Source organism: Felis catus, chromosome D2 (assembly GCF_018350175.1).
Source record: "Felis catus isolate Fca126 chromosome D2, F.catus_Fca126_mat1.0, whole genome shotgun sequence".
Taxonomy (NCBI): Eukaryota; Metazoa; Chordata; class Mammalia; order Carnivora; family Felidae; genus Felis; species Felis catus.
The window spans coordinates 46,630,781-46,643,062 of record NC_058378.1 but is presented as its reverse complement, the minus strand read 5'-3'; the positions used below and the strand labels follow the sequence as shown (position 1 = coordinate 46,643,062).

General features: G+C 44.6%; 1 protein-coding gene across 15 annotated transcripts in view; it reads right to left on the bottom strand.

Annotated features, from left to right (window-relative positions):
* WDFY4 (WDFY family member 4) overlaps positions 1–12,282 on the bottom strand; it is a 292,757-nt gene that overhangs the window by 159,332 nt on the left and 121,143 nt on the right. For all 15 annotated transcript variants that reach the window (XM_045040305.1, XM_045040302.1, XM_045040303.1 and 12 more), the window contains 6 exons: positions 11,826–11,987; positions 11,137–11,228; positions 9,370–9,469; positions 7,222–7,427; positions 6,223–6,392; positions 3,970–4,095 (listed from right to left, as the gene is read on the bottom strand). In XM_045040305.1, coding sequence (XP_044896240.1) covers positions 3,970–4,095; positions 6,223–6,392; positions 7,222–7,427; positions 9,370–9,469; positions 11,137–11,228; positions 11,826–11,987 — 856 coding nt within the window. The remainder of the gene's footprint in view (positions 1–3,969; positions 4,096–6,222; positions 6,393–7,221; positions 7,428–9,369; positions 9,470–11,136; positions 11,229–11,825; positions 11,988–12,282) is intronic.

Here is a 12,282-nt window from a genome sequence, read left to right as displayed (position 1 = left end):
GCTACCAAGGACTTGGAACTGACAAACCTAATTGTGGAAACAAAGGCAGCATGCATGGAACCATTAGAAAGCAGTTTAAAATCCCCTTCACAGGATTTTGGTGAGAGTCTGGTTTGTGCTATGCAGGTAGACAGAGACACTGCTTCCGAAGTCACCTGCATCTAGCAAATAATTATGGAGGTTCTTAGAGCACAATGTCAGATTTATGGGAGATGCCAGAGCTCAGAGTTCCAAGGGCTTTTTCTGGAGTTAGTGTGCCTGGTTCGGATGCTGTCTCTGCCACTTACTGATAGTGTAGCTTTGGACCAGTTCCTTAACCCCTCCAGCCCCCAGTCTGTGAAACGAGGATCGCAATATGACCCATTTCAGAAGGTTGTTGTTGAGGATTGAAGGAAACATTTTACCACTTCAGGTTTATTTTCACAGTGACCAGCACAGGAGCTGAAAGATAAGGTCAGATATAAGACTTGGGCTTTTGGGAGAGGAATTTGGATTCGATACACTACGCAGAAGGGATCCCTGAAGATTCTTAGGCACGGCAGTGACCTGGACTGTAACGCTGATGCCGGACCCACATGCGTCCACTGTGCCCTCACTCTGTGACCCTGCCTGAGTTAATCCCTGTAAGCTTTGGTTTCTATATCTGCGCAGTGGACATAATGCTGTCTGTTCCAAAGGATAGATGCACGCAGCAGAGTAGCTAACATCTAAAAGACTGACAACGTAAGACATGGGCCAGGATGTGGAGCAAATAGATATAAATCTTCTGCACAGCGAAGGAAACAATCAACAAAACTAAAAGACACCTGACGGGATGGGAGAAGATACTTGCAAATGACATATCAGATAAAGGGTTAGTATCTAAAATCTATAAAGATATAGATTATCAAACTCAACACCCAAAAAACAAATAATCCAGTGAAGCAATGGGCAGAAGACACGAATAGACACTTTTCCAAAGAGGACATCCAGATGGATAGCAAATGCATGAAAAGATGCTCAACATCACACATCATCTGAGAAAATACAAATCAAAACCACAATGAGATACCACCTCACACCTGTCAGAATGGCTAACATTAACATCTCAGGAAACAACAGACGTTGGCGAGGATGAGTGGAAAGATGAACCCTTTTGCACTGTTGGTGAGAATGCAAACTGGTGCAGCCACTCTGGAAAACAGTATGGAGGTTCCTCAAAAAATTAAAACTACAACTACCCTATGACTCAGCAATTGCACTACTAGGTATTTATCCAAAGGATACAAAGATGATGATTTGAAAGGGCACGTGCGCCCCAATGTTTATAGCAGTGTTATAAACAATAGCCACATTATGGAAAGAGCCCAAATATGCATCAACTGATGAATGTATAAAGAAGATGTGAGATAGATATATATATATATATATATATATATATATATACACACTATATATACACATATATGATGGAATATTACTCGGCAATCAAAAAAATGAAAGATCAAAAAGAATGCTGCCATTTGCAATAATGTTGGTGGAACTAGAGTGTATTATACTAAGTGAAATTAGGTCGGTCAGAGAAAGAGAAAGACAAATATCACATGACATCATTCATCTGTGGAATTTAAGAAACACAACATATCAACATAGGGGAAGGCAAGGAAAACTAAGATAAAAACAGAGAGGGAGGCAAACCATAAGAGACTCTTAAATACAGAGAACAAACTTAGGGTCGCTGGAGGGGAGGTGGGTGGGGGACTGGGCTAAATGGGTGATGGTCATTAAGGAGGGCACTTCTTGGGAAACTACTCCTGAAACCAATACTATACTGCATGTTGACTAACTTGAACTTTTAAAAAAATTTTAAGAAAAGAGAAATGCGAGTCAAGAGGTCTTTAAAACTGCAATCGCATTAACTCCAGAAAACTGCCAAAAAGAAAAAAAATGAGGATGCTAAATATCAAAGTGGTAGAACTAGACAGAAAAATATCAGGAGAACCAAAGTTGGTTCTTTAAATCAATCCTCAAGTCCCCAGATCCTTAGGTAATGGGAAGGGGTGGGGTAAAGAGAGCATGAGCCTACAAATACAGACTAAGAAGGGGGAAATAATAACACAGAAATTAAATGAATTAAAAGAGACCGTTTGTGCAAGCTGAATAAAATATCTACTACCTAAACAAGGTCAAAGAGACATTTAAGAGCTTAAACAAAGCAATAATGGAAAAAACTTAGGCCCAAGAAGTTTCATAGGAATAATTTAAATAATATAAGAATTATGGATTTAACATCTTCTTGAATAAAAAAAAGAACAAGTTTTTTTAAAAGCTAGCATGATACTGATGTCAAAACCTGACAAACATACAACAAAAGAAAACTGCAGCCTGCTATCATTTATAAACATGAACTCAAAGTCGTAAATAAAATAGTTACAAACAGAATAAGGAAGTATACTGAAAGAAGAAGAACAGAGGAACTCAGTGAATCTTTGCAAAAATGCAAAAAATCTGTTGATGTAATTCACAGTACGTAAGTGGTTAGAAGAAAAAAGCAGCCGATCACCTAATTACATGCTAATAGAGTATACAATGAAAATTAAATACATTCCTGGTTTTAATAAGAGCAAAAAGCATGATCTGTACTTTCTTACCATAATTACACACACACATACACACAGAGAAAAATTAGCAAGAGATTCAAATAGGCAATTCACAGAAAAATAAATGGAGACGGTTAATAAACATATGAAAAAATGCTAGCAATTTCACTAATACTGAACACAAGAGAACTCAAGCATGAAATCACCAGTTTGGCGGTGTTGCTAAGGCTGTGAGGACTGGGCTGGGCACCCCCATACAAGATGGCAGGATATACAGTAGATGGAGGAAGGTGTATGTATAATGTCTAATGCATCCTTCCTGAGAAGTGCATCCAAAAGAAACACGAAGGACACTTCGACCCACTATCCCACATCTCAGAATTCACGCTAAGGAGAACATCAAACTAGAGAGAAAAAGGATCTGATCAGCTCAAGAAAGTTCATTACAGACTTTTTACAACAAAGAACATTTTGAGAAAGAACATAAATTCCCTTTGTTTGGGAAACAAAGGCAAGAGGGGTTTATGTGGCCCAGTCCTCTGTAAGGACGTGGTATAATCTTAGGTGTGTGGGAGAAGCTTCCACTAAAGTTCACAGTGGTTATCTCTGGATGGGTGTGATTACGGTGATTTTTACTTTCCATCTTTGTCTTTTGTTGAAACTGTAAATGTAAGCATGAATCACTTCCCAGAAGCAGTAAGGTTTCCCTACACACAATCAAGCCTCCTCCAAGACCCTTGGTGTCTACGGAATGAAGTCAGACGTTTTCAGCCTTTCATGCAAGTTCTTGTTGATCTGGCTCATAATTACTCCCATTCACAGCCCTCATGGCCTTCACCCCCTCACACTTGCCTCCACGTTGAAAATAACCTCTCCATCTACCTCTGATGGACCTTGAAGGCATGAATAGATGGGTCTCGGTGTCATGTAAGTAGTTGGTGGGCATCTGTCTTCTCTAACAGGTTTCTACCTCACAGCTCCCTCGTGTTTGAGGCCCGCCTGTCCCAGTGGGGTGAGCTCCTTGAGGGAACAGGTCCCTTTCCACCCCCACCAGTCCCCTTAAGCTCCTGACCCAAATCAGTTGCTCAGAAATGTTCTCTTGACTGAAAGCATTAAATCTCCCAGTGAAGGAATTCAAATATTTAAACAAATGGAAAACAGATGTCTTCCAGCCAGAGCACGCAAACTCCACTGGGGACACGTAGGCTGAGTTTCTCACTGAGCACCTAAATTATCACTAGGAACCCCCACACCTCTTCTGTCAGGCATCCTGAATGACACTTGCTAATTATCAGCATTACCAGGAAGCTGCTGGAAAAAGTCAAGGTGACCCTTCCAAAGTTGTCTTCCCATCAGAGCCTCCTCATGAGATGTAAGGAATGGGTCTCACCTGGCTCACGGTGGCTTTCAGCATTTCCAGAAGCAGCAGGGCACCTTCGGTGCACAGCCCAACCCGGAGGACTTCTTCACTGTAGTGCTTCTGCAGGAGCCACTGAAGCATGGCATCCAGGCTGTCCTGAAAGAGGGGGCAAGGACCATAGAGAGACATATGGCTGCATGCCAGTGGGACCAGCTTTCCAGCCAGTGCATCATGTATCTCAGGGGGCCCGAGTGGGAAAGATGAAACGGCATAGTAACAGCCTAGGTGGCTGGCCCATACGTAGAACTTCAGCCCACTCAGTGGCGTGTGAGGGAAATAAATACACACCTCCTATAAGATGCTGCAGGCCCACACAACCTGCATCAAGTTTAGCTCTTTTGTTTGGTTTGAGGTCCCAATCAACTTTAATGAATTTTTGTAAATGCAATTACAGAGGACATAGGAGGAATTCAAAGGCTTTGAGCACAGTGCAGAGTGTAGCAGAGGGAACGTGGAATTGACCAGCAGGGCAATCTGACTTTGCCTCTTGAAAAGCTGGGTTTGTGCAAGCTATTCAGCCTCTTGGCAACTCAGTTTCCTTCTCTGTAAGATGAAAATTGCATTCTCTACCCCATGGGATCATTATAAATATCAAGTGAAATAAAATTTGTAAAACGTCTATCATGGGTCCTGACATTCAGCAGATGTTTGTTTCCTACAACACGTTCTTGGGGAAATAGAAATGCACGGTTTCGGTGAACCTAGCACAGCATATTAAGAACTTTATTTTGAAGGGCGATCTATAATACCATTAGCATATATCAAGATTTAGGTAGGTCAAATATAAGGATATTCAAGGGAGGTGGATTTTCTAGCCTTCTATTTGCAGAGCCATGCCCCTCCCCCAATTTCTATTCCGCACAGTTTAACTCCACTCAATTGAGACCAAGAAACAATTTCTGAATCTGCTGTCTGTCAGGTGCCCAGGAAGGTGAGTAAGAAGTGGAGTCTGTTCTTGAGGTGCTCACTAGCTAAGGAGAGAGGAAATCACGTAACTGTGTCAGTGTCATATAAGGCAAAGGTGTGCTGAGACACACAGGAGGGAGTGGTTCCCCGTGCCCAGGGATCTAATCAAGAGGTGGCATCTGAGCTGTGTTTTGAAGGAGGACCCTCATCAGGCAGGTGACATGGGAGTAAGAACTCATTAAAGGCACAGGGGAGGCAAGCACAAAGCAGCTGATCTTACTGGGGAGGTGACTCGGGGGTTTCACGACACAAAGAGCAGGTAAGCAAGGAAGCTGGGTGGAGAGACAAGTCAGACACCCCATCGCAAAGGGTCTTGGCACTGGCTGTGGATGCTGAACCGGATCCCGCAGGAATGGGAGCTCATGAAGACCTGGATGAGTGAGTGAGTGTGTGAACGGTGAGAAGCTATGTGTCATGAGTGTAGGCTCCTCTTAGGAGAGAGGTGGCTAAGGAAGGACAAGACAATGACAAATAGGAAAACAGTTGGCCAGGAGTATGAATCAAGGGGTCAGTTTCTGGTTTTAGGTGGGACACAGTTCACCATATTTATGGTCTCTGAGGAAACAGTCCATAGAAAAGAAGATGCTGAAAGTACAGGAGAAAGAAGGGTCAACTACTAGTGAGATCACTCAGGAAAGGAGTGGAAGGAATCCAGATCAGCCTGGAAAAACTACCCTTTGCCAGTGACAACAGAGAGAAGGTGATGAAGAGGGGCATGGCATGACCAGGTGGTGGAGAGCAGGGTACCAAAGTAGTACCTCCCTCTGGGGCCCTCCATTCCCACTGTGAAGTAAGTCATTGGAGCAAACGGTGGCTTTGGAGCAGAAGGCTGAAGAGCATATATGGTTTACTCTAGAATGCAGGGGAATCAAGGCACTTCGCTAAGGTCAAGACACACTCTTTCAGAAGGTATAAACTGAGGTTCTAATTCTGTGGTGGCGGCCACCCGCCTCCCTTCCCATGCCCATGATCATGTGACTTCTCTAGCCATGCCCAGAAGGGGAAAGACTTAAAAGTGGGACTGATAAAAACAGAGACCTGCTGGCAGGGAGGATGGGAGGCAGAAGCCCAAGAACTCAGAGTACCTGAAGAGCTAGACAAGGGAGTGGCTCTGTGAGGGAAGGAAGCGGGTGAGAACACAATATGAGTTGGAAGAAGTGGATAGAGGTAGCGGTGGAGAGTCTTAAGGAACTGTCTCGGTCACACGGAATGAGACCAGGTATGTCACTCTATCCCAGGGGTACCCCAAAAACCTACTTTGGGCCCGTCCGTCAGCTCTGTAAGTGGCGTCTGCAGGAAGAAGGTGGACACAATGAGATAGACTTCTGGAATATGCACATGGTGGCCCAGAAAGTCTTTCAAGACGCGGAACCCAGGAAGCAGGCAGGGGCTCTGGTCAGGCATGGCAGGGTGGCTCTTCAGGTTATCTATTGATCAGGTGGAAGGGGCACAAAATCCAATTGAGAACAATTGCTGTTGCTTCTGGTCAAGGTGGGGACTGGGAACATGAAGGGATTCCCTGCCACCTACCCACCCCATAGAAATGCCAGATAGAAATATATGTCATACACACATGACCACAAGAAAGTATTCAATAAGAGTTCCTTTCCCTATTTCAGACACACTCATTCATTCATTCATTCATTCATTCATTCAGAAACAGATACTTAGTGCCTACTACCTTAGAGGCAAAAGGCTAGCTTTGTATTAGGCAATAAGGACATAGCATTTCAACAAAATATACAGAACCCGAGACCCTCACCAAGTACTTACGATGTAGTTGTAGGGAAGGACATTATGGAATTAAGTGCCCCAATAAATATTTGCTTGTGAATTGTGCTAAACACCATAAAGAAAAGTAATAGGGGCAAAGAGAGTATAACTGAGGGGCCCTAATTCAAGGGGAACCCTCTTCTCCTGGAGGAAGTGGCATTTGAACTGAGACCTGAGGGATGAACCCATACCATCCAGGAGAGCCATGTTGGTGTTGTGGGTTGGGGGCAACATCCCAGGAAGAGGAAAAGAGCTGAGGAGCTCTTGAGGAATGGAAGGAAGCCCCCCGTGTCTGCAAAGCAGTCAGGACATAAAGGGATCTTGACAAGGAAGTAAGAGGGGACTGGGACTGATCGGGATCAGAGGTCAAGGTGATCCTACTGTGAGAGCATGAAGGCCCCTAGAGGAAGGAGTTTGGCCGGTCCTCACTTGCAGCCCAGGATGAGGAGGTGTCCTGCCTCCTGGAGAAGGCTGCACACTCACCTATCACAATGTCCACTCCCTCGAAGCTGCGCTCCACCCAGGATCCCCCAGACAGGCCTTCTTTAAATCGCCCGCGGAGGGAGGGGCTTGCCAAAAAGTGCAGCAGAAGCTTCAACCCCAGCACCGTGGTGCTTGGATGCAGGTGGCCCTGCACAAGGAGCAGGAACCAGTCAGGCCCCAGGTTCAAAAACATCTCTTCCTTTGTCCTGGTGGGGGGGGGGGGTCAAAAAATGCAATAAAATATCTCTCAGTCCATGAGCAAACAACACATCCAGAAAATACAATTTCCAGCCTCGCTAGTCACCTAGGAGAGGCAAATTAAGGTTGATCTGGATATCACTCAGTGAAGTACATGTTATATTTTTAAAGAATGGTAAACTAAAATGCTGGCAAAGTTGCTGTTAAATGGCTGAACATGTTTATGAATCACTGCAATGTAAGTTGGCCAAAGCTCTTCAAAGCAATTGGAAACTGTACCAACAGATGTAAAAATGCACAGGCCCCTTGAGAGCCCTAGCCCACTAGTATTCATACTTGCAGGGGCTGACCAGCCACCCATCTAATTACATCAATACAGTTGCATAAAACACATAATGGTTAAGTCACTCCCTTTTCAGATATACTGATCAAAATTAATCTAAATGGAATAGTCCAGTATTCATGCATCTGTATCAATTTAGGCAAAAAAAAAAAAAAAACCACCACATTTTAACTGTCACTTTCAAAAATGAATTTTAAAATGATGGGTTTGGAGAATACAGATTTGCTAGAGGGGACTGGAGGGCAGGGAGGTGGCAACCAAACCTCAGGGGCAATGGCTCAGCAAAGGACTCTGCCTCTAGGAACCAGAGAAGGGCCCATCTTTGCTAGGCAGGGTTCTCAACACCAACTGCCAGACTAGGCAGCGAGGCTGTGGCCCCAGGACTAGAAGTCAAGAAACTGCCCTCTCTTCTATCCCTGCCTCTGTTTACTAACTGGATGACTTTGGCAGAGCTTTTGATGAGCTCTGGTCATTCTCCTTGATGATGATGATGATGATGATGATGATGGTGATGAGGGCAGTGATGGTGAGATGATGATGATGAGAAGACTTAGCTTATGGAGTATTTATAGTGTCCCAGACACCATGCTTGGGGCTAGTCACATATTAATTTCCAGTTACTTAGCAGGTACTATTCTTATCCTCATATAGATGAGTAGAAGAGGACATAGAGGACTTAAATAACCTCCCCAAAGTCTCTGAGAGCAGAGCTGGGATTTGAACCCAGGAGGTCTAGACGTCAGAGCCCTGGTGCTTAAGCACTACCCTATATTCTCATTCAGAAAGATGAAAAAGGAGAGGGTTGGACTAGCTCATCTCCAAGGCATCTTCCAGTTCTACCATGTTTTGATTCTAGAAATACAAAGATTTCTTAAGCACTACTTGCAAGGCCATTTTACCGAGGGATAACTCCCCACAGCATTCCTCCCTTCCCCAAACACACGAACACACTAAAATGCCAACCCAGCAGAGCAAGGACCTAGACCGACTTCCTCAGCACTGCAGTCTGGGAGTGAGGAACAGGGTCTGACACACAGTAGGTGCTCAACAAATAGTGGTTGAATGGATGACTCTGGAGTTGGATATAAAGCAGGCAGTCAGTGGGAGAGAGTTAATGGAATTTCATGGTTACACATTGTTTTAAAAGTTAATTGAAGGCAGATACTTCTTTTTCCAACTTGGAAAAATAAATAACTGACAGTAAATAGCAGAAGAATTTGGCAAGCCTTTTCCTTGATAGATGTTATTTAGGCTAACCATTTCTCCGTTCTATTTTCTGCCAAGTACAGGACATCAAAATCAGTGATTGTCACAACCGCCAAAACAGTAACAATTACACTACAGCTATGGTGACAAAAAGAGCTTAGTGTAATTATACCAAATCTGTTCTGACTTACTCATGCCCATTTCACATTTGCATCAGAATATCTTAGGGCAAGGTCTGCTTTATTGGGTGGAGAGAATATAATTTTGTTTCTGACTGGTGCAGGAAACACATTGCCGAAAACCGACTCGGAGATGCTAAACTTTTCATTAAGAAAAGGTTTTAATACTGCACCCTGTATGAGGCAACCCCATGCCAAATCGCTCTTCCTGGAACTACTTACTCAGAGGACAGATGAAGTTGGGAAGAAGATATTACACTGAACAGCATCTCCAGCAACTGGTTTCTGAGCCAGATTGTCTTTCCAGATGTTTGGCTTCCAGCTACAAAATAAGGAAATTCAGATTTGAGAGAAAACGGATGTAAAGAGACATACTATTTGCTGCAGTAAGCAATCGTATTCACCAAATGCTTCGTTCACCCAGGAATTGGGGCATGGATGGGACTCAAAATTCTGGCATTCAGTTCTAGACTTCCATGCAATGCTTAAAAAGAATTTCAGGACATGTTCCTAAAGTTCTCTTTAACTGGAGATGATTTTGTTGCTTCCTATCCACTTCCCCCAAAAATCCTAAAAATAACAAGGTCAAGTTTATCTTCCAGCAGAATTTTTTTTCACTATCATAGGCTGCAACACTTCTTGACCACCTACTACATGCTGGGCATTATGGGAGGCATTGGGAGCAGAGTGCTGAAGATTTTAGTACCCGATCTCAATTCCTGCTCTCAATGTGTTTCCAGACTAAACCTTCAGCATATCAATGTTGCACTAAAAATAGAGCTTGCGTTGTAGAGTTCAGAATGCAGTCCATATTAGAAGGGCTGACTGAATAAGCTTACTTTTGGCCCATTATCCATTCATTCATTCCCTTGGTTAACCACTTATTTTACAACCAATTCAGGGCACGTGAATGCAGAAATATGACTGATGTGGCAGTTTGGAGAAGCGGAATCAGATTTCTCTTTATTTGGATTCTGGCCCCAAATGTCTTCTATCTCTGAGCCTCCGTTTCCTCATCTGCAAAATGGGAATAGTAATACCTACTCCTCAGGTTTGAACTAAAGATAAGAGATCATTTTCCTAGACTAAGTAAGAGTGTCCAATAGAATCTTTTTCAATGATAAGAATGTTTTCTATCTCTCCTGTCGAATACAGTAACCACTAGGCTCGTGTGGTTATCGAGCACTTGGAATGGAGCTCGTGTGACTGAGGAATTGAATTTTTAATTGCATTTAATTTCTACCAGTTAAAATTTAAATGTAAATGGCCACATGTAGCTAGAGGCTCCCATCTTGGACAGCACAGATCTGTAGGGCCCAGGACCAAGTTCCCTTCACACCTGCCCTGGCAGAGGGAACATGACATAGCTTCTGTTCTGCACCTGGTTGGGAGGAGAGAGACCCAAAAAAACAAATCACTAACCTGTGCATTAGAGTAAGCGCAAGGACTTTAGAAGCCCAGAGGAGGTGACTTAACCTGGCTTGGTATGACCAGGAATGGTTAACTCAGTGGGCAAAGCAGGGGGTGGGGTGGGACAGGGGAGGCATTTCTGCCAAGGGAACAACACATACAAAGCATGGCTGGAGGGCACCATCACATATTAGGATGTGCAGGTGCTCAGAGTGCTGAAGTTGGGGCTCATCAGAGGAGCAGAGGTAGGAAGGACTCAACCAAGAAGGTAAGCAGGAACTGGGTCATGAAGGATCCCACCTGTTGGCCTATAGGGAACTGAGTTTTATCCTGGAGGTCTTAGAAGCCATTCCAGGTTGTGACGGAAGAATAAACAATTTGATATGACTGTAACCCTACTCATAACACTATGACCTCACAAGCCACTACTTGGGAACAATTGCTCAGTTGTGAGTACCTTCCCTTTTCTTTGCCTCAGCCCTTCCCTCTACAAAATGGGCCCATGACAGGTGGCTCTCAGGGGTGCCCTGAGGGCCATCCTGCTGCTTTCAGACTGGTGTCTGAGAAAGGTCTCCTCACCAGACACTGAGGAGTCCAGGCCTCCATCCACGCAGATCTGCCTCTCATTCACCGAAGAAGGCTTGAGGGTGTAGACAACAAACAGCCCAATTCTTAATGCAGAGAGAGAGGGATATGTTCAGTGGTGGGCTCCACCCACGTCTGCTCAACACATATGAAGGTTTTCTACACAGATCCACCCAAATCGGCTTCAAGGGAGGGTTTGAGACAGATCACATTATTCTGTGATCAATGCAGTGTTTCCAGAGACTTCTAAAATCTATCATCAGAGCAGTTAACTCTGGCTCTGCCAGATAAACATAACAGAGAGTGCTGAGGATGGAAAAGGCTACGTACCATGTCAACTGGGACTGTCCTTTGGGAAGTCTGCAAAAAGCAGACACGTTGGGTCAATGGCTGATGAGGAGGACTGTGCTCACAGGAACTTGAATTCTTGGCACAGTAAGTACGTCTGGGCACCAGGGAGCTGTGAGCACATAGCCCTGAGGGGAGTCTTGCAGAACCACCCCTTTTCTCAACTCTCAGCCCTAAACAGAACCTCTGGAAGGTTCCAAGGGAATGGAACCTGCCACTGCACTGAAGGGTAATGTTGCTGGGTCAAGTGTGGTCAGGAGAGAACTGAGGCCTATATACCCTTGTGAAATAGTCCCAAGGCTCTGCCCTTCCCCCTGGGAAGCGTGGCACAGTACCTGAGCAAGTCCTGGATGCTGAAGTGGCCCCTCAGCTGACAGCCTAGGATGGCAATGATGGTGGGGATCTTGGAGAAGGTGAGGCCCGGCTCATTGAAGAGGAAGACGAGCTTGGGTATAAGCTGTGCCTGGTGAGCAACTTCAGCATTCCGGGGTCCTTCCCTGGTGAGCCCAGGAGAAAGGCAGTAAAAGCTTTTACTGGAATGAACCAAATTTGCTGTGTTTCTGCTAAAAAGGTTTCCCAGGCTGGGCTTGCTCCATGGCCCTCTGACTCCAATGCTCTCTTGGCAACTCATCAAAATGCTGTCAGACACCCATTGAATATGTGTCTGCCGAGAGTTGCTCAGGGATGAGCCTCCCATGCCCTTCCACCGCCCCCCCCCCCGGAAACTGCCTTTAAAGATAACCCCCAGTTATTGACTTTTAAATTCCAAGCCTCAGGGAAAACTAATGCTGG